The sequence below is a fragment of the Scheffersomyces amazonensis genome (genome assembly GCF_036850825.1).
Source record: "Scheffersomyces amazonensis strain UFMG-HMD-26.3 chromosome Unknown RJT21scaffold_2, whole genome shotgun sequence".
In the NCBI taxonomy this organism is placed as follows: Eukaryota; Fungi; Ascomycota; class Pichiomycetes; order Serinales; family Debaryomycetaceae; genus Scheffersomyces; species Scheffersomyces amazonensis.
Genome location: NW_027042742.1, coordinates 1,405,287 through 1,426,122, shown reverse-complemented (window position 1 = coordinate 1,426,122; position 20,836 = coordinate 1,405,287). Strand labels below are relative to the sequence as shown.

At 30.6% G+C, this 20,836-nt stretch overlaps 6 protein-coding genes across 6 annotated transcripts; 2 read left to right on the top strand and 4 right to left on the bottom strand. All coding sequences in view use genetic code 12, as the record gives it.

Annotated features, from left to right (window-relative positions):
• Window positions 1-326: 326 nt before the first annotated feature.
• Window positions 327-1,316, bottom strand: ORM1 (sphingolipid homeostasis protein). Its single transcript, XM_064883795.1, has one exon. It carries the CDS (start codon window positions 1,138-1,140, stop codon window positions 433-435), a length of 708 nt encoding a protein of 235 aa, XP_064739607.1. The 5' UTR covers window positions 1,141-1,316; the 3' UTR covers window positions 327-432.
• Window positions 1,317-2,017: 701 nt separating this feature from the next.
• Window positions 2,018-3,832, bottom strand: RJT21DRAFT_2232 (SCF ubiquitin ligase complex subunit; the record flags this gene model as incomplete). Its single annotated transcript, XM_064883799.1, has 1 exon — window positions 2,018-3,832. The coding sequence occupies one exon, from the start codon at window positions 3,830-3,832 to the stop codon at window positions 2,018-2,020; it is 1,815 nt and encodes a 604-aa protein (XP_064739606.1).
• A 243-nt stretch (window positions 3,833-4,075) lies between these two features.
• On the bottom strand, window positions 4,076-7,118 carry RJT21DRAFT_22224 (uncharacterized protein). Its single transcript, XM_064883794.1, has 2 exons — window positions 4,884-7,118; window positions 4,076-4,697 (listed from the first exon to the last, which is right to left on the bottom strand). Exons 1-2 carry the CDS (start codon window positions 7,041-7,043, stop codon window positions 4,182-4,184), a joined length of 2,676 nt encoding a protein of 891 aa, XP_064739605.1. The 5' UTR covers window positions 7,044-7,118; the 3' UTR covers window positions 4,076-4,181.
• Window positions 7,119-8,863: 1,745 nt separating this feature from the next.
• RJT21DRAFT_112798 (uncharacterized protein) lies at window positions 8,864-10,546 on the top strand (the record flags this gene model as incomplete). The annotated part of the gene is made up of 1 exon (XM_064880115.1): window positions 8,864-10,546. The coding sequence occupies one exon, from the start codon at window positions 8,864-8,866 to the stop codon at window positions 10,544-10,546; it is 1,683 nt and encodes a 560-aa protein (XP_064739604.1).
• A 2,546-nt stretch (window positions 10,547-13,092) lies between these two features.
• On the bottom strand, window positions 13,093-13,653 carry RJT21DRAFT_112797 (MARVEL domain-containing protein; the record flags this gene model as incomplete). The annotated part of the gene is made up of 1 exon (XM_064880114.1): window positions 13,093-13,653. One exon carries the CDS (start codon window positions 13,651-13,653, stop codon window positions 13,093-13,095), a length of 561 nt encoding a protein of 186 aa, XP_064739603.1.
• Window positions 13,654-16,205: 2,552 nt separating this feature from the next.
• On the top strand, window positions 16,206-20,836 carry SNQ2 (ATP-binding cassette transporter). The gene has a single exon (XM_064883792.1). It carries the CDS (start codon window positions 16,298-16,300, stop codon window positions 20,729-20,731), a length of 4,434 nt encoding a protein of 1,477 aa, XP_064739602.1. The 5' UTR covers window positions 16,206-16,297; the 3' UTR covers window positions 20,732-20,836.

The following is a 20,836-nucleotide window of genomic DNA, read 5'->3' as shown; positions in this document are numbered from 1 at the left end:
TTTGTGCTAATCATATACTATGTCTCTATATGATAATATTCAAAGAAAGCAAAGGAGAATCATATCGTTTAAACTAATTAAAAAAAGTATAAAAAAAAGTGTTAAAGTAAAAAAAAATTGTAATATTGATAACATCACAGTACTAAGTATAGCTCGCAGTATTTTATTCATACTATCTCAATTTAATATCTGTACTTATCATTTGTTGATTTATTTCTGAACTTCTGTCTATTAGTTGGTTAAGATTTAATTCTATATCCTCAATTAATTTTTGGTGGTAGTTATTGTTTATCACGAAATAGCCTTCAATGAATGTATATATGAATGGATGAATGAATGAATGATGAATAAATAAATAAATCAATTAATTATCAATTTATTAGTTAATTGATTAATTAATTAATTAGTTAGTTAGTTAGTTAGTTAAAACTCTCAGAATAAAGTAACTCTTAATCTATGAGCTATAGCCAATTTTGGTACAACCACACAGAGGCAACTAAGACCATTCAATATAAATAAATTTAAATTATAATTTGAATAATGTGTACTAATTAAAAATAATGCAATTGGAACTGACATCAAAAATTTCTTAGTTGGAGTATATTGATCACCATTATCTATTTGTTCCCACATTGTTAAATTATCATAAGCACCATTATTAAATTCAAATGGTGTACCTTTAACTTGATGAAACATAATATAAGATCCAATATTATAAGTTAGATTTGTTAAAGTCCATTTCCAATCATTATCTAATACACTTACAAAATTAAAGATTAATTTAAGAAATACAATTAAAACAAAATGAATTACCCAAGCACCTTTAGAATGAACCCAATTAGCATTAACATTTGGATTTAAAGTTTGATCAATTTTAGTATCCAAAGTATCTGGTTCTAAATGTTGAATAATTGATGATGATCTTCTTTGTCTAGTATGAATATTCGAATTATGATGAGGTGGAGGTGGTTGAGATGAAATTGGAGTTAATACAGGATTTGAATTACTTCTAGTTCGACCAGGACTTCCAATACTATGAGTACTATTAGAATGCTGTCTACCTTGTTGTTTGGGACTAAGATCAACACCTAATAAGTCTGTACTTCTAAAATTACTTGATTTTGGACTAACAGTTGTCATTATGCAAAGGGAATTTAAAATTTACTGATAAATAAAACTTTGATGTGATGAATGGAAAACGATTGGGTGAATATTATTAGTTATTTATATCTTACTCTTAATAAGATCAACTAATAATCCTATTGATATTAATAATAATTCTAGTAACTTGTTATGATGATGAGTCACTATGAATTCTCTAGGCTGTGCTGAATCGTTTGGTACAAAAGATCTGGGTATTGTATATACGATACGACAAACAACAATTAACTACTTGTGGGTGGTGTTAACTCCGATGGATGGATTGATGGATGATAATAATGTATACTACCCTGTCGGCTCTAATAGATCAATACTTAACTAATCTCGTACTATGGGACAAAGATTCGTACTACTATACTTGAACGTTATTGGTGGGTTACGCCATCAAACTTTTCCTGTTCCCTATAATTATTTTATTTTTCTTTTTTCCTCTGAGTCCAGACTCTATTTTTTTGGGGCTCGTTTATTTTTAGGCGGGAAATTTAAAATACATGACTAGATTTTGTCCGTATGCGCCTGGTAGCGCGCCCCTTCACAACTATCGTTACTAAGGGGGCGTTAACGACGTTCCGTGAGTGTTGCCTAATTAATACCACAAGATCGTGTCTGCATGACAGAGTTACTTGAACGATGAGAGTTTGAAGTTACTTTTTATATAATTAGTTCATTAGACCTGTTTCCCACTTTTTCCGTGGGGTGACTGTGTCTTTTATTTATCTTTTCTTTATGTTTTATTTATCTATACAGATCTTACCGTTTATGGTAATTATATACTATGCATAATTCATAAGTCCTTTTTCATATAACTATAACTTTAAATATAATTTTTATAATTTTTATAATTTTTATAATTATATTATTCGACATTTAGTGGCACATATATCCCGCCTGAGTGCCATCCATTGGCTGCAATAGCTAACCATTTCCCTGGATAAGGCGGGTTTTTTACCATTAATGGCTTAGTCGCAGTAAATCCTCTTTCTTGATGATCTTGTATACTATTAGATCCATAAATGTCTTTAATTTTTTCCTTAGGTCCTAACCCTAAACATCCACAATTTTTAGAATCTATCCCCCAACTAAGGACATTTCCATCAGTTGTAAGAGCTAAATAATGATAATCACCAATTTCAATTGATTTAATATTTTGATGTTGTAATTCTTCAATAACTTTAACCGTATCTAAATTATTAGCATCAACATTATCATCAGATTTAGATCCTAATAATATAGAATCATGATCAGTAAATACAACAAAATTATTAAAACAACAACTAACTTTAGAAAAATTAGAATTTAATCCATTATAAATATTATAATTTTTCAACCAATTATTAAAACTATCTAATGATTCAATTTCAGGAATTACAATATTAATTCCAACTTCAGTTCTAGCAAATTCATGAACTGAAAATTGTAATTTATATAATTTTTTATCTGATTTCTTTATAAATAATACTAAATCAGCTCCAAGAGCAAAATCAATAATATTATGACGAGTTCCTGGTATTATAAAATATTTTGTTTCACTACTAAAATCATTTAATTTAAATTGTTCTTCACTAAATGGTATACGAGTATACCAAATAATTAATCCAATTGATTCAATATAACATCCGGATAAATTCCATCCCGCAACAATTTTTTCAATTGGATCAATTATATCTAATCCAGGAAATTTTAATCTTATTCCCACATCAGTTCTTGTACCTGAATCCCATGTATATAAATTATTATAATTATCTAACGCAAGAATATGTTCTCTTCCACTACTTATACTAATAATCTTTCTTTTAAAATCTTTTTCTTCATGCCATGGAGGTAATTTTAATTTTGTAACAAATTCAGATTCTTTAACATTAGGTTTACTACTTGGAGATATTGATCCATCTGAATTAATTCCTTCCATAGGATTTAATCTTTCGGGTGGTAATGTTAAATTTGTAGCTGGTAATCTTCTTCTACCTTGAGGCTGAGTTATTGTTTCATGATCAGGATTAATATCAATATCTCGATCATATCTATTATCTGGACTTGGTAAATGAGTTAATAAAGTTCTTCTAGCTCCTAAAGCATTAGAATCTCTAGTTATATACATTGTTGAAGGAGGTTCATAATAATCATAACCTTCAATTGGTCCAGGAGTTGAAGATCTATAAATACTTGTAGAAGATTTCCAATTTGCTCCAGTATAATATAACAGACCTTCATTTGTAAGTATAATAAACGAAAATCCATTAGCAATTACATCAACTAAAATATGATTATTAAATTTATCAAGATTAGTTGGAGTATGAATCCCTGAAGGTCTAAATGTAAAAGTTGGATTAATTGATTGATGATCTGAAGGTACAGAAGCAAATTTATAACCTAATCTTCCCATATCTGCTGAACCCCAAGTATACAATTTTTGATGAGGATCACTACGTAATGAAAATAACTTTTTCCAATTAAAATCTTTTAAAAGTTTAACATTATGATTTTCATTATTTGTATACTTTTTTAAATAAAGAATATTATAAATTATTGATGATAGTGGTGAATGATAAAAGAGATTATATAAATATTTATTTGTAATTGAAAAATTAAAGATATCCCGATATGAAAGGTATTTGGTGATGGTATCTACTAATACGTCATCACCTAAATCAAATATTGTTAGTGTAGTCATTGTAAGGGAATATGTATGGAAAGAACTTGTAGTGGCAAGTAAAGTAAAGGAAAGGTAAGATAACCTTATCTTGCTAGTGGAAAAAAAAAATGGGGTGAGAGTCTCCACAAATTTAGTGAGTACATCCCTGCCGTACATTAAGTATGGGTATTTTGCAGCATTACCAGCACTTGTTACTTATTATTCTGTTAAGTATGTACATACATTAATATATAGTATATATTCTTATATACTATACTATACTGTATTATACACTATACACTATACACTATACACTATCTACTATACTATATGTATATTCTTACTATATACTATATTCTTACAATTATCTATACTGTATAAGTAGTGATTAAATATCACTAATCCACTTCCACACCTTAATGATCTCTCCATGATCTTCAATAACATCTACACTTATATTACTATTTAATTCGATTTTCTTTTGAATAATATTCCATAAATTTAACTTAGTAGTTAAATTCTTTTCATTAATCAATATTAAATCTCGTAATTGATTAGATCCAATATATTCATTAACATTAGGTAATAAAGTCGATGATTTACGTTGATGACGTAATTTCTTAAGAACTTCTTGATAAATAATGTCAATCTTAATTAAATTTAATTGATATTGATTATATTTATACTGAATAAATTTAATTACAGTAAATAATATAATAAATATAATTATATGATACTTATAATGGAAAACAGTCATTGTCAAATTATTTTGAAATTGACATGCTAAATCAAGGTTCGATAAGGACGTTGATCGAAGAATTTTGTCCTCGCTGGTCTCCATTGTCTCATCAGTCTTCTCAATTGTGGAAGATTCATATGATGTTGATAGAGTTGAATATCCAGTCTAGAAATATATATAGTTAGTATAATTCGCATTATTATTAATAATATTATTATTGAAAGGATAAGGATTCTTAAAACATTCATATAATTCAATGACCCACAACTTAAATACAAAAATAAATATAATAAAGGTCTTGATTTAATGCATGTTTTAATACCTTTCATTCATTTAAATCACTTGCCTTACAGTTATTTCGGGTTCTTTCTCTAATTCCACTTCTGCTCGTTTCCATAATTCTTCAAACTCTTCATTGGTTATATAAGGAGCTTTCATACTTAATAATAAATCATGTAAATCTTTACTCTTTATACCTGATTCTTCAATATTGGCATTTTGTCCACATTTCAGATTCGCATTTTTACTACGAAGTAAATCAAGAGCAACTTCAATCATTATCTCCAATTTTTCAGCCTTTTTAGAGTCTGGTACACATATCTTATTATAAGGATATAAAAAGTTATCCCATGGTTTAAATTCAATAAAATCTTCATAACATCCAACTTCTAAATATGGGAAACATCTGGCATGTAATGGACATGATTGACATTTAGGTTTAAAGTTATTATCTAAGAATTGTCCTACAATTTGTAAAATTGGATGATATTCTTCACCTGCAAATGTTGGTAGTTCAATTTCTTGTCCACAATATCCTACATAAAATAATTGTTGATAATACCAATAAGATAAGAATCCTGAAGTTATCAATATAACCCAAACAAATAAGGATAAGAATAATGAAGTTAATGATTTTTTAGCTGAAGTTCTTATTCTTTGGCTGGATACATTAGCTTCTGTTTCTGTTTCTTCTGTTTCTGTTTCTTCTGTTTCTTGTTCGATCGATTTTTCCAATTCTTTTATAAGTTTATCATCTTCTGTATTCACTTTTTCATTGTCATCCTCATCCTCATCATCATCATTTTCCTCTTCTGTGTCTTCATCGTCTTCTTCAGGCTTCTTTTCAACAACAAATTGAGGTAAAAGTCGAGGTTTTGGTGTTAATGCACTATCTGGCAACAATGTCTTTTTGTCAAACTTCTTTGAAGGAGTAGTAAAATCTATAATCTCTTGATTATCATCATTTGTTAAATCATGTAAGCCTTCAATATTTATTCCTAATTCCTTAGCTAGTTTTAAATCATCATTATTTATGAAGGATTGAGCAACAGTAGATACACCATTCTTTATATTCTGCAATTGTTTATCGAAATCTTCGAGTTCTTCTTCAACAGTTTGAAAAGATTTTGATACTTCACTTATGGTTGTTGCTGGTTGTGTTAATGGAGATGATGATTTCTTAACTGACTTTGATGAACCAGGTGTTGCCTTTTTTAGACTTGCTGGTTTGGTTACCTTAGAAGTTGAAGCCTTTGGAGTAGATGTTTTTGGAGAGGAAACTTTAGGGGCCTTTGGAGTTGAGGCCTTAGGAGTTGAGGCCTTAGGAGTTGAGGCCTTAGGAGTTGAGGCCTTAGGAGTTGAGGCTTTTGGAGATTTAACAGTTGGCGTAGATGCCTTTGGAGTAGCAGCTTTTGGTGACTTAACAGCTGGAGTAACTTTTGGAGATTTGACTACTGGAGTAACCTTTGGAGGAGCAGACTTTGGAGGAGCAGATTTCCCAGTTTCTTCTATAACATTTGTCTTTACAACCTTTGGAGTTGATACTGTAGATTTAGAAACTTTTGGCTTTATAGTTATGGATTTAGCCAATTGATCTTCTAAAAATGAGTCATCAGTATCATCATCAAATAGAGACTTCACTTGCTTCTTCTTTACAGATGGTGATTTAGGCGATTTAACTTTAGGTGAAGAAATAGGAGAAGTTTCAGTCTTTGGTTTCTTTGTAGTTCTCTTACCTTTCTTTGTAGTAGAAGTATCTTTAGCTTCTTCATCATTTTCATCTTGTTTTCTCTTTTTAGTATTGAATGATGGACTACTGGGAGATTGAAATACATTATCATTAGTAAATGGACTCTCATCTTCATCTGGAGAAGTTAAATCAATTGATACTTGTTCATGTTTTGGTTTTGGTTTTGGTTCTGGTTCTGGTTCTACTACTACTGGTGGTTGAGGTGTAACAGTTCTTCTTCTTCTTGTTGATTTAGCCTTACTATTTTCATCTAATTCCACATCAATAAATCCTCGGTCATTTTTATTACTTATGGCTTTGAGATGTTGCTCAAGTAATCGAGAAGCATGAGGTGCTACTTCATTATTGAATATTTCAACAAGTTGAGATTTCTTAGCATTCGAGGGGTATGATACTTCATGTTCAGTTAAAATCCCTCGTAATTCGGATACTTTGAGAGTCTTGGGATCGAACCCTGGTTGGAGATGTTGCTTTTCCGACATGGTACCATTCAATTCATTAAAGGATGATATGGTTAAGAAAAATTTTTGTAATTGCCCTTAGTATTATTGTTTACCTTTTTGTTTTTGGTGTTCGGGTATTTGGCGTTGCTGGAGTGATGGGTGGGTGTGCGGAACGTGACTCTAGGTCACGTGTAGAGTCTAATACATACAAACGTCAATTGATACAATTGAAATATTTAATGTAGTTGATATATATATGATAGATAGATAAGCTCTGACTTGTACAGTGTCTTACTGCTAACCATTTACTTGTTGAAGTATAATCATATCTATTAACGAATCTTGTGATAGTGACTGTCTTGACGAAAGATAATTTTACGAGAGCTCATTGTCCACAATAGTAGTGCACTACAAAATGTTGATGCTTATTTACCATTTAGAACAACTATACGAATGTAGGAGTAAACAGAAACCGAGAAGTTCTTAATTAGAATCACAAATTCATTCTTTCGACAAATCCAGGGCCCTGAAAGAATCTGAGCCGCTATTACATTACAAGCATATGCTCGCTACATGTAACCTTTAATTCTAGTTAGTTAGTATATTATTAGTTATTATTAGTTATATTATATATAATATTATTATAATTAGTATTTTTAGAATTATTAGTGTATATAATATTATTATTATTATATGATGCCTTTACCTATTATTGCTATTTCATTCTTAGAGTAAGTAGTCTTGTGATATTAACTTAAACAAAATAAGTGCATAGCTGGAATTTGGCGTTAAACGTTACTTATTATGGTAATGTCCCATAATCAATTAGTACATTTTAACCGCCGCTTTACTAAATGGTTCAATTATATACTGTAAACGCCTCGTCTAATGATTAAGTAATTTACTGCAAAGTCATCTCTCTCGGTGTGTGTCTGTATGTCATTGGAAAATATAGCGACTCACATAGTTGAAGCTCCACGTGGGAAAATAATTTTTTTTTTCTGTGTATGTAGCTCGCTAGCACTTATAAGCTTTAGCAGTTCAGCACACGTGTAGAACCCACAGTAACGAAACCTTCTCTACCCCATACAGTTTTCCCTGTAAAGCAAGCATTAGTGTTACTATTACTATTAAGCCATTACCACAAATCCACCTATCCATCCCTACTTACTTATCTGTAGCCACTAATTTAATTTTATATCTGGAGCCATAATAAAATTATTAGCGGGAAGATTACTGACTGGCTTTAACTTTTGGTGATAGTAATTCCTTAGTAAAGTTAATTATTGGAATTCTAATAAACTTTTAATAATTTTAATTCTTCTACTTAATCTCTTCTTCTTCAAATATTCATCTCATCTTAGTTAACACTACTACTTATTCAAAGTTAAGTCTGTAGATCCTAACAGTTGCGCTATTCCTAAATTCTACCAGGCTCGCTATTTACTGAGGTCACCAATACTCGAAAAAAACAATAGGCAGGCCACGAAAAAACCAGCAGACCAAAAATTTCTATACTAATTAGTCAATAGTAATATTAGTGAAATTTGCATTAACTCACTATTATAACATTACTTTAAATTCAAGTATTTCTCAAGTGGCAATACCATCAACTACTCAGGAGGTCATACCCACAAAAATTTCAAAGAGATTAGACTTACAACCAACCATTCCATATATTTTATTAGGTTTGACTATTATATTATTCACACAACAGCAACGAATGGTAACTCATCGGAACAACTAATCTGAACTCCTTTCACATATTCACAACTCACTGGTAAATGAGTGTACTACATACTATAAAATCCCCGTTTCCATCGCCAAATGAAACTGTCTTTAACAACATATCCCCCAAAATGTCAACCACAACTTCAACCACGAGTTCTTCAACTCCAAAATTAAGTCCTCAAACTCAACATATAACTTCCTCAATGAATTCAAGATCAAATAGACCATCCCCTCCACCACCATCAGCATCAAACAGTCTCCATAGAACCATTTCCAATTCATCAAATTCAAGTACAAACTCAAACTCAAACTCAAACTCTTTATCTCCATCGGATCCTTTTTTATCTCAATATATAAAGTCAGATGGAATAATAAATTCTTCACTCCATAATCATCAATTATATTTCGATTCTATAAATAAACAACGGAAAGTTCGACTGTTTGAAATATACCAGAAATACCTTAATAATCATAATCAACATAATAATAATAATAATAATAATAATAATCATAAATTAAAACGTTTCAACCTTCACAAACAATCATATCGTCTTAATGATTATCAGCAATATATTCAAAAACAAAAATTTGAAGAAATCGCCAAAAGACAATCACAATCACCATTGATTGAGGAGAAACAAATAGAAGAAAATAAACTAAAAGAAGAAGAACATGTAACAATAACTAAATTACAAGTTCAACCTGTTCCATCGGTTAGTACACAACTTAAAAAACCATTACCTGTAGAATTTATGGATTGTCCAATTGATGATTTAATTAATCTTATTTCAAGAATGTTACTGTCACTTATACTTCTTAATGATAAAAATGTCCCTGTATCAATATCTCATCCTCAACCTTCTTCTTCATCATCAAGTTCAAATTCAACTTCTACACAAAAGGCAACAACCACTACAAATAATTTACTTACAAGATATCATTCCCGTTCTCCTCCACAAATTTCAACTCATACTTATTTAACTCGTCTTACTAAATTTAATAATTTTAATCCTGCAACTTTACTTACAACCATTTACTATATTGATTTACTTTCTCATCAATATCAACCATTCTTCACTCTTAATTCATGGACTGTGCATAGATTTCTTCTTGTAGCAACTATGCTTGCCCAAAAATCAATGGAAGATTTCTTTTATACTAATGATCATTATGCTAAAGTTGGAGGTGTAGCCATTTCAGAATTGAATTGTTTAGAACTTGATTTCTTAGAAAGAGTAGAATGGAAATGTGTTCCTTGTAAGCCAGATGGTAAGAAGAATAGTATAAAATATTGTAAAGATGTATTAGATTTATATTATTCACAATTAATTGAATTAATGGGAAAAAATTATAGTATGGATGGTGGATTATATTATATAAGATTAACTGATAGTATATCTGAATCCAATTCTATAAATAATGGAAAAGATGGACTTACAAATGGTGTATCCATCAGTAATAATACCAGTAACAGTAATTTAAATGATCAAACACCTTCACCTCAAACTACAAATAAAGAAGAAGAGGATTACGATGAAGAAGAGGATTATGATGATGATGAAGAGGATGATGATGCAGCAGAAGACGATTCCTTTGATGATGAAGAATATGATGAAGAAGATGAGGTAGAAATGGAAGGAGAAGGAGAAGAAGAAGAGCAATTAACTCCATACCATCCAGCTGTAGTCAAAACAAAATACGATGCTAATGGATTTAGTGTCGATGGATCTTCATCACCACATTTGAAAAGGCGGTATTCTCAACAGGAAGATTTTACAGATGTCGAATTGGATAAGAAAAGAGATCATTAGAAATGATCAGGCTTATAAGTACTAAATGAATACTACTACTAGTAGTATTATTGTTATCATTTATGGGATTTATATTTTTTTTAGATACGCAAGTCTATTTGAATAGTCGTATATACCAAATAGTTTATTTTATTTCGTTTTAGGCTACTACAGCCATTTTGATTAATATATTTAATTAGTTGATATTCACTAGAGAGTTGTAGTGCCATGCACACGATCTATTTGCCTATATGTAACAGACATGTTGTAATAACGTATCACCTATCATCTATGGCACTTTAGCTGCCCTTTATCTTTATGTTATTAGATCCTAAATTACTATATAGTTACACAATATCTCTACTTCTATACTAGCGTCTCCTACTGTTCCCCCAGATGCCAGTTTTATCTCAATATACAAGTATATTCTACTGGTAAACTATACTTAGCATTATACAAGAGCGTTGTAGTTTAGTGATACACTGATTTGTTAGAGTGAATGTAATACGAACTAATGCTACAAATGATGAGTTAAGAATATAAATTATTATTATAATTATATAAATTTGTTAATTAATACATAAAATCAGTCATTTGTCTAGTCACCCAAACTTTCTATTAGTATACAAAACTACAGCATCATATTATCATCATGTGGAAATTAAACTCGGAAACTTATCATAAATGTTAGTTAGTAGAGCCCAGAAGTTGATAGAAGTTAGTAGAAGTTTAGAGCTTACACGCTCTGAAGTATGGAAACTTCATATATTCCTTAAGAAAAAAGTACAACTTATATAGATGTTTCAGAATTGGAAACGATGATCTATAACCATCGCGGGTGCCAAAGGCGCTACCAGACAGACTATGATGTGATACATAATTGCTACAGCTACAGGATCACTACTACCAATAGTTAAGAATTTATATAAATAGTATATATATATATTAATAAATGAATATATAATGAAACTGAACCAATCATATACCCAACGCCACCTAAAAGTAAGTAGTGCCTAGAAGTTAATAGGAGTCAATGAATCAAAAACAGAAGATGCTGCTTAACTGAATACCATTCATATAGAAGGAGCTGGATTCCATTCATGAACATATAAATCCAATGCTGATCAGTGGAGTGGAGAGAAATAAAAAGAAGGAGTAGAATCAGAAGAATTTAAGTCAGATTTATAACCAGTGCTGATGTGAGGTATACGCCGCCAAGTACACTACAATTTGATAACCGTCCTTTAAGCTTACTACCACCTAAAGATACGAATTTAAGTAATATATATATAGAAAGTCAAATAGTAATTCCCAGAATGTTTTGAAATTAAAACATCTATCTGGCTTACTATCCGCCTAGAAGTTAGTAGATCCTAGAAATCAAAATCAAAGTGGCCATATAGGAATATTAAAACAGAAATTCAACAAAACCAAATCAACACTTCTCCTTCCGAAGAACCGTTGTTAAAAAGCAGATTGTTGGAAGTAGAACTAACAAGAGGGAATAGAAAGATGTAAAAGAGTTGATGAATAAATAAACCAATGCGTATAGCAGCGAGTATGACCGGTGCACCATCAAGTGAACTACAATTTGATACGCAATTGCTACAGGATGTATATGATTACTCATACCAGTAGATAAGAATGTAAATAGTATATATATTAATTAAAGTGTATAAACCAATACCTCAATACGTTTTAATAAATCTTTCATCCCAAAATTACATGGCCTAGAAGTTAGTAGATCCTAGAAATTGAAATCAAGTCAGTTACTAAATATGTACCATACATAATATCAAAGGACGACTTAAAATGGAAGAGTCTTATAAATCATTAAAGAAACAATTACTTGAAGTAAAACTAACAAGAAGGAATAGATGTTGTAAAAGAGCTGAAGAATTAATTAACCAGCGCGTACAGCAGCGAGTATGGGCAGCACGCTACCAAGCGAGCTACAGTTAGATACGTAATTTGCTACAGGAGGAAGTATAACCACCAACATTAATAGTTAACAATTTAAATAATATATATTTGTAATTAATAATTAAAGAGAAAAAGCTAGAGGCAAGAAGCACCATAATTAATGAAGCCGCTGGGAAAAGCCTAGAAGTTAGTAGAGCCTAGAAGTGAAGTAGAAGATAGAAATAGAACTAAAAGTCTACATCAGTCTTCTGATTATGGTTTAGAAAAAGGATAAACGACCTCATATAATTCCTTTCTAAGTATTAATTCAAGAAAATCATCTAATGTCAGTGTATTTACCAATATCAATATATTCCTTAGTAGAGAAGTTCTATAACGTAAAAATTAAAAGTGCTATTGTTTCAATTCTGCGGAGTGCGCATGGAAGTGTATGCTCAGAAGAAGAATATAAAGATAAGTACTCGATTATGTATATTATTGCACTAAACTAAAGGAAAATTATATTATTAAGGAAGTGTGTTATAGAAGAGTATAAAAGGTATTAAGAGTATTATTATGTAGATACAAAGGGAAATAAGACTAAATACGGGGAATTGAAAACAACAATTGTGAATATTTTAAGATCAATGAATGAATAATCTAATCTATTCGGTTGGAGCACCGCTAGTTAAGTCCTTGTGTTCTAAATCATCGGAGTTTCTTTCAATATCTGGAAGAGCAAAAGTTTCAGCTGGATAAAGAGCACCCCATTGTAATCTAGTTGTAGATTTGTAAGTTTGAGCAAAGGCATTAACTTTAACAAATGGAACTAAGGTTTCAGAAATGAAGATGATATTAGTAATAACAAATAAGAGCCAGTTAACTAAAGTTAATGGAACAGTGGAGATAGCCAACTTTGGCCATTTGGCACCATGGTAATCAATATCACCAAAAGCATCAGCAACTAATGAGAAAGCAATAACCCAGAAATAATTGAGAACAATTTCCAAGAATAAGATTGGGAAAAGTGGAACCTTTCTTTGTAATCCACTTAAAGTGAAAAGAGTGTAAAGTACTGTAACAACACCAATTACTGTAACTAAAGTAACTTTCTTAATGTTGATACCTAAAATATCAGTTATACCAGCAGTTAATCCTAAGACGGATGCACCAATTGCAAATTGTAAGAAACGAAGGACAAATGAGATGACGGTTCTTGAAGGCATTTTGTTTATTGATTGATTGTATGATTATTCTAATGAATATTTAATATAGCAAACAGATTAATCTTAAAAATATTTATTATCAATAGTGGGATATCTTCAGTATTTATATTAAATATGGAAGGGAAGGAAATCAATGTATTTGAAAGTTTTACATAAAGCATGCAATAAACTAAAATAAGGAACCATTATTACTTTAACTATGAAATGCCACGGCTAGACCGGAGATCTGGTAACAAAATAGGTAATGGTTTAAATTGTGTAAACAATCGATTAAATGGAACCATATTTAATTGAGGGAAATTACCGTCATTCTTGAGCAAAGAACATTTGAAGATTCTAGCCAAAAAAAAATTTTAGCGAATGATACCACGGCTGTATCCCACAAGAAAATAGATTGTTGCTGAAGTCTATTAAGTTCAATTATTGTATGATTATTTTATTTAACATGGTGTCTTAATTATTTGATTCAACAGTTCACGGATCCTTCACTACTTAATTTGTTAAATATATCAGCGTTCTCATCATGGTCATGCTTGATCATAAAATTCAGCACTTTCTAACCTAATGGTTTACTTTTAGTTTTAAGGAATGTAACAACTCTTACTGTAATCTTGTTGTCTCTTTAACTTCGATCGTAACTGAGAATTGCAAAATCTAAGATTGCAAACAAAATTTTTCTTCCGAAAAAACTGCTCACATTGCAAAAAGATTGCGAAAATGGACTAAAAATGGACCAATAGCTCAAAGAGGAAATCGTTAATATTATTAACAGGTGATTTTCTCTAACAAATAAATATAAGCGACCATTTAACCTTCCATTGGCGTATGCTTATTATGTACTGCTGTACTTTCTATATTGGACCACATTAACTTTAGACTACAAGAGTCATTAATCTCGGTGCTATTGTTTATGTTATTTTTTGAGTAGTGTGATTTATCTGGGGTAGCCAAAGAAAGCCAAGCATAAGAATCGAATAATAATTACTCGAATATGTCAAACCGGATGCAGAGTTTCCAATATCCAGGGAATAATAATTGCTGAATTGATTTCTTAGATCATTTCACTTTCAAATGGATAAAAGGAAATCTTTTGAAACGTATGATTTTGAGCCGATAATTTGATTACTTAAGAAAAGTAAAGGGCAGCTCAATTCTAGTTTCTGAGTATTATTAGTTGTATATGTGACCCTAAAATGATAGGACTTTAAACTTTTTACGATGGTAGTACCCATTGTTCAATTTACGGAGTATCTACAACGAAGAGTCCAAGAAATCATTAGCCTTTCAGAATTGAAAGCATACGTGTTCGACTGAATTGTTATGCTGTCTTTTTTCACGAAAGGCAAATGATCAAAGATTGAAAAAAGTTTAATTTAGATAAATAAAAAAATTACCGAAAATGTCAAAGGTTTGTACACCTATATCATGATCGGGATACATCGGATTATTTATTTGTTTATAAATATAGGTACTCTTCCGCGATGGTGTCAAAACCACCATATTGTACCTAAAACAAAGCAACAATAAAATAATGTTCGCAATTAATAATTATGTATTAATGAAGGGCTTAACCCCATCGATATCATAAGAACTTTTGATTACTAAGTTAATATGAGCACAAAATGGTGTTCTTTTAAGTATTTGTGTTGGTAAATTGGCTTAGCCTGGTCTGGGCTAAATATTATTAAGCTTGAAAAATTCGGATACGCTCCGCCCGTGCCTGCATTCCCGTGATATCAAACAACCGGAAAAGCTTGCGGCCGCACATTGTAAAAGCTGCGGCGATGAGTAAAGCCAACCCGTTTAAGTAACAAAACAAAAATAGGTAGACATTTATCGTAAATACTAACTTTTCAGGTGATTGCGGTGTTAACCGGCGGACATACATAACAAGATTGCTTATTTGCGCTGTATTTCAAGAAAAATGCATAAACAGATCGAATATTTTCTGGGTGGGAATCTTCCACCGCTTAGGTTACTGTATTGTAGTAGAGGGCTCAACATTAGAAGTATGGTGCGAAGCCGACCGCTATCCACACTTTGAAAGTAAGCCTCCGTTGGTTAACCCCGAAAAAATGAATTATCGATAAGCTGAGAATGACTAGTTTTAGTAATTTTAGTAAGAGTGTAAAGAGATGGACGGAATAATTCTTGTTTCCGTATCCACATGTGATATAGAAAGAACCAAAAGCAAAACATGAGAAGAAGATCTAGAAAATAAGAAAAGACCCCTAACCTCCAGTTACCCTACAGTAAGGTCATTTATCAATGAATATATATTAATTTATCTTAGACCACAATCAGTATCAGTAATGAATACATAGACTTAATAAGTCATTATTAATATTACCAAGGGAAAAAGAAAAAAGAAAGCAAAAAGTGAGAATAAAAAAAAAAAAACAACCCAAAATAAGCCAAAATGCTGCAAAGAGCTTGTCGAAAAAAATGACACAAATTTAAAAAAGATTATGAACATTTTACATCAATATGGCAAGTCCATATAAATACGTCATCTCGTGCACTATTAATGAATATTATGGAAATATTACCTTTATAAGGTATATAACCTCATTATTTTCAGTTGTAATAATTATAATAATTCATATATATAAATTAATATTTAATATATATAATCCAATTAATTATGACATCTTCAAATAATTTGGATTTAGAGACGGCTATAAGTTCCGATGACGAACATGCCATTAATGAATTTAAAGGTCAAGATGATTCACCCACTAAAAATAATTCTAGTGATGATGGTTATGATGAATTAGGAGATGATGAAGGTAGAAGATTAAAATTAGTAAGATCAGTTACTAATAATAATGAAACTCATTTCTTAGAAAGATTAGAATCTTTATCTCAACAATTATCAAGACATACAACAAGAGATGGAGAAATTAGAATTGATCCAGAAAATTTCGATTTATACAAAATATTAAATACTTGTATGAATATCTTTGAAAAGGAAGGAATTAAATTACGTAAATCTGGTCTTTCATTTGAAGATTTATCAATGTATGGTATTGATCAATCATTTGATATTGCTTCAACAATAACTGATTTATTTACTGGTCCTTACCATTTAGCTAAAAAGATTATATCTAATAAAAAGACTCCAACTCATAAAATTTTACATAATATTAATGGTTTAGCTAAAAGTGGTGAAATGGTTTTAGTATTAGGTAGACCAGGTTCTGGATGTTCTACACTTCTTAAATCATTAAGTGGAACTGATTTTGATTTATATACTGGGATTGAAGGTGATATAAGATATGATGGTATACCTCAAAAGGAAATGATGAAAAGTTTTAAATCAGATATTATTTATAATCCGGAATTAGATGTTCATTTCCCTCATCTTACTGTTGAAGAAACTTTAAAATTTGCTATTGCTTGTAAAACTCCAAATGTTAGAATTAAAGGCGTTAGTAGAGAACAATTTATTAATTCTTTAATGGAAATTTTAGCCACTGTATTTGGGTTAAGACATACTTATAAAACAAAAGTTGGTAATGATTTCATTAGAGGGGTTTCTGGTGGTGAACGTAAAAGAGTTTCTATTGCTGAAGCTTTAGCTTGTAGAGGTTCAATTTATTGTTGGGATAACGCTACTAGAGGTTTAGATGCTTCTACTGCTTTAGAATATACTAGAGCCATTAGAACTTCAACTAATTTATTAAATACCACTGCATTTGTTACAATTTATCAAGCTGGTGAAAATATTTATGAAACTTTTGATAAAGTTACTGTTCTTTATCTGGGTCATCAAATTTATTATGGACCAATCTTGGAAGCTAAACCATATTTTGAAAAAATGGGATTTGAATGTTTACCAAGACAATCAACTGCAGAATTTTTAACTGCAGTTACTGATCCAAATGGTAGATATCCTAAAAAGGGTTGGGAACATCGAGTTCCAAAGACTGCTCAAGAATTTGAAGAATATTGGTTAAATTCTGATGAATTTAAACGTTTAAAACAAGAAATTTCTGAATATAATAAAGATATTGATGCAGATAAAACTCATGAACTCTTTTATGAATCTCTTAAACAAGAAAAGATGAAATATACCAATTCTAAATCTTATTATACTATTAATTATTATGAACAATTGAAATTAACTACTACAAGAGCTTTTCAAAGAATTTGGAATGATAAAGCCTATAATGGTACATTAATCTTTGCTGGGTTAGCTCAAGGGTTAATTGCTGGTTCACTTTATTATAATACTACTCCAACTGTTAGTGGTGCCTTTTCAAGAGGTGGTGCTGTTTTCTTTGCAGTATTTACTGTTTCTTTAATGTCATTAGCTGAAATTTCAGCAGCCTTTTCTTCAAGACCAATTTTGATGAAACAAAGAAATTATTCCTTATATCATCCATCAGCTGAAGCTCTTGGGAATTATTTTACATCTATCCCAATTAATTTCTTAGTATGTGTTTTCTTTGTTATACCACTTTATTTCCTTACTGGTCTTAAATCTGAAGCTGGAGCTTTCTTTACTGCTTTATTATTCATTTATTTATCATCTATGACTATGACTGCACTTTTCCAAGCGGTTGCTTCATTAAATAAAACAGTTGCAAGTGCTAATGCCTTTGCTGGTACTTTAATTTTGGCAGTTTTAATGTATTCTTCATTCACTTTACAAAGACCTTCAATGCATGATTATTTCAAATGGATTTCTTATATTAATCCAATTTTATATGCTTTTGAAGCAGTAATTTCAACTGAATTTCATGGAAGAAAGATGGAATGTGATGGGAATTATTTAACTCCAGGTGGTCCAGGTTATGATAATCTTGCTAGTGGAACTCAAGTATGTGCATTTAAAGGATCTGTTTTAGGTCAAACTTGGGTTCTGGGTGATGAATATTTAAAAGTTGCATTTACTTATTCATTCTCTCATGTATGGAGAAATCTTGGTATTATTATTGCTTTCTTAATATTCTTTGTATTTGTTAATGCTTTAGGTTCTGAATTAGTTAAACCAATTACTGGTGGAGGTGATAGATTATTATATATTAAGGGTAAAGTTCCTCAACATTTAACTGGTGATATTGAAAATAATCTTGGTGAAGGATCTCAAGGTGAAGGTAAAAATAATTTTGTAGCTGATGAAGATTTAAAAGCAAAGGATATATTTGTTTGGAAGGATGTTAAATATGTTATACCTTATGATGGTAAAGAACGTACTTTATTAGATACTATATCTGGTTATACTGAAGCAGGTACAATTGTTGCTCTTATGGGAGAATCTGGAGCTGGTAAAACTACTTTATTAAATACTTTAGCTCAAAGAATTGATATGGGTGTTGTTACTGGTGATATGTTAGTTAATGGTAAACCATTAGATATGTCATTTAGTCGTCGTACCGGTTATGTTCAACAACAAGATATTCATGTTTCTCAAACTACCGTTCGTGAATCCTTACAATTTGCTGCAAGATTAAGAAGATCAACTTCAGTACCTGATTCAGAAAAATTAGCTTATGTTGAAAAGATTATTAAAGTATTAGATATGGAAGAATATGCTGATGCAGTGGTTGGTGAAAGTGGATCTGGTTTAAATGTTGAACAACGTAAGAAATTATCTATTGGTGTTGAATTAGTTGCTAAACCTTCTTTATTAATGTTTTTAGATGAACCAACTTCTGGTTTAGATTCTCAATCGGCCTGGTCGATTGTTCAATTATTAAGAAGTTTAGCTGATGCTGGTCAATCGATTGTTTGTACTATTCATCAACCTTCAGCTACTTTATTTGAACAATTTGATCGTTTATTATTATTAAGAAAAGGAGGTCAAACTGTATATTTTGGAGATATTGGAACTCATTCTAATACTGTTTTAAATTATTTTGAAAGAAATGGAGCTAGAAAATGTGAAGATGGTGAAAATCCAGCTGAATATATTTTAGAAGCCATTGGTGCCGGTGCAACTGCTTCAACATCTTATAATTGGTTTGATATTTGGAATAATTCTCCAGAAAAAATTGCTACTGATAAAAGACGTGATGAATTAATTATTGAATCTAGTCAAAAATCAGAAGGAGTTGATGATGGAACTGAAAAATCATTAATTTCAAAATATGCTACTCCATTTCATTATCAATTTTATCATGTTTTAAAGAGAACTCATATTATTTTTTGGAGAGATCCGCAATATTTTGCAGCCAAATTAGCTTTAGTTACCATGTGCGGATTATTTATTGGTTTCTCATTCTTTGGTCTTAAACATAGTTTAACTGGAGCTCAAAATGGTATGTTTGTAAGTTTCTTAGCTGTGGTTGTTTCTGCTCCAATTATTAATCAAGTTCAAGAAAAGGCTATTAAAGGTCGTGAATTATTTGAAGGTCGTGAAAAACTTTCAAATACTTATACTTGGTCATTAATGATTCTTACTCAAATTATTATGGAAATTCCTTATTTAATCTTTGGAGCAACAATTATGTTTGTTTCTCTTTATTTCCCAACTCAAGCTAATACTTCAGGTCCTCATGCTGGTATATTTTATTTAGCTCAAGGTGTTTTCTTACAATTCTTTGTTGTTTCATTTGGTTGTTTAATTCTTTATATTGCTCCTGATTTAGAAACTGCTGCAGTTATTGTATCATTCTTATATACTTTTATTGTGGCCTTTTCTGGAGTAGTTCAACCAGTAAGTCTTATGCCAGGATTTTGGACTTTTATGCATAAAGTTAGTCCATATACTTATTTTATTCAAAATTTAGTGTCGGCTGTATTACATGGTAGAAAAATTACATGTTCTCAAGTTGAATTAGCTTTCTTTAATCCACCACCTAATGAAACTTGTGGAGAATTTATGGCTGATTTCCTTAATAGTAGAGGCGGTTATCTTACAAATCCTAGTGCTACTAGTCAATGTGGTTACTGTCAATATACCAATGCTGATGATTATTTATTAACAATTGGAGCTAAATACGCTTACAGATGGAGAAATATTGGATTCTTCTGTGTTTACTTCATTTTTAATGTCTCATTTGTTCTCTTCTTATATTACACTTTCAGATATAAGAAGTTCTCCCTTAAGGGATTATTTGGTAAGAAGTAAATTACTTGATCTTCTTTTCCTGCTTGTTTTTAATATTTTAATATTTTATTTATTATACCATTCTTGTACAGAATCCTTTATAGAAAACCCCCTAATTTACAATCT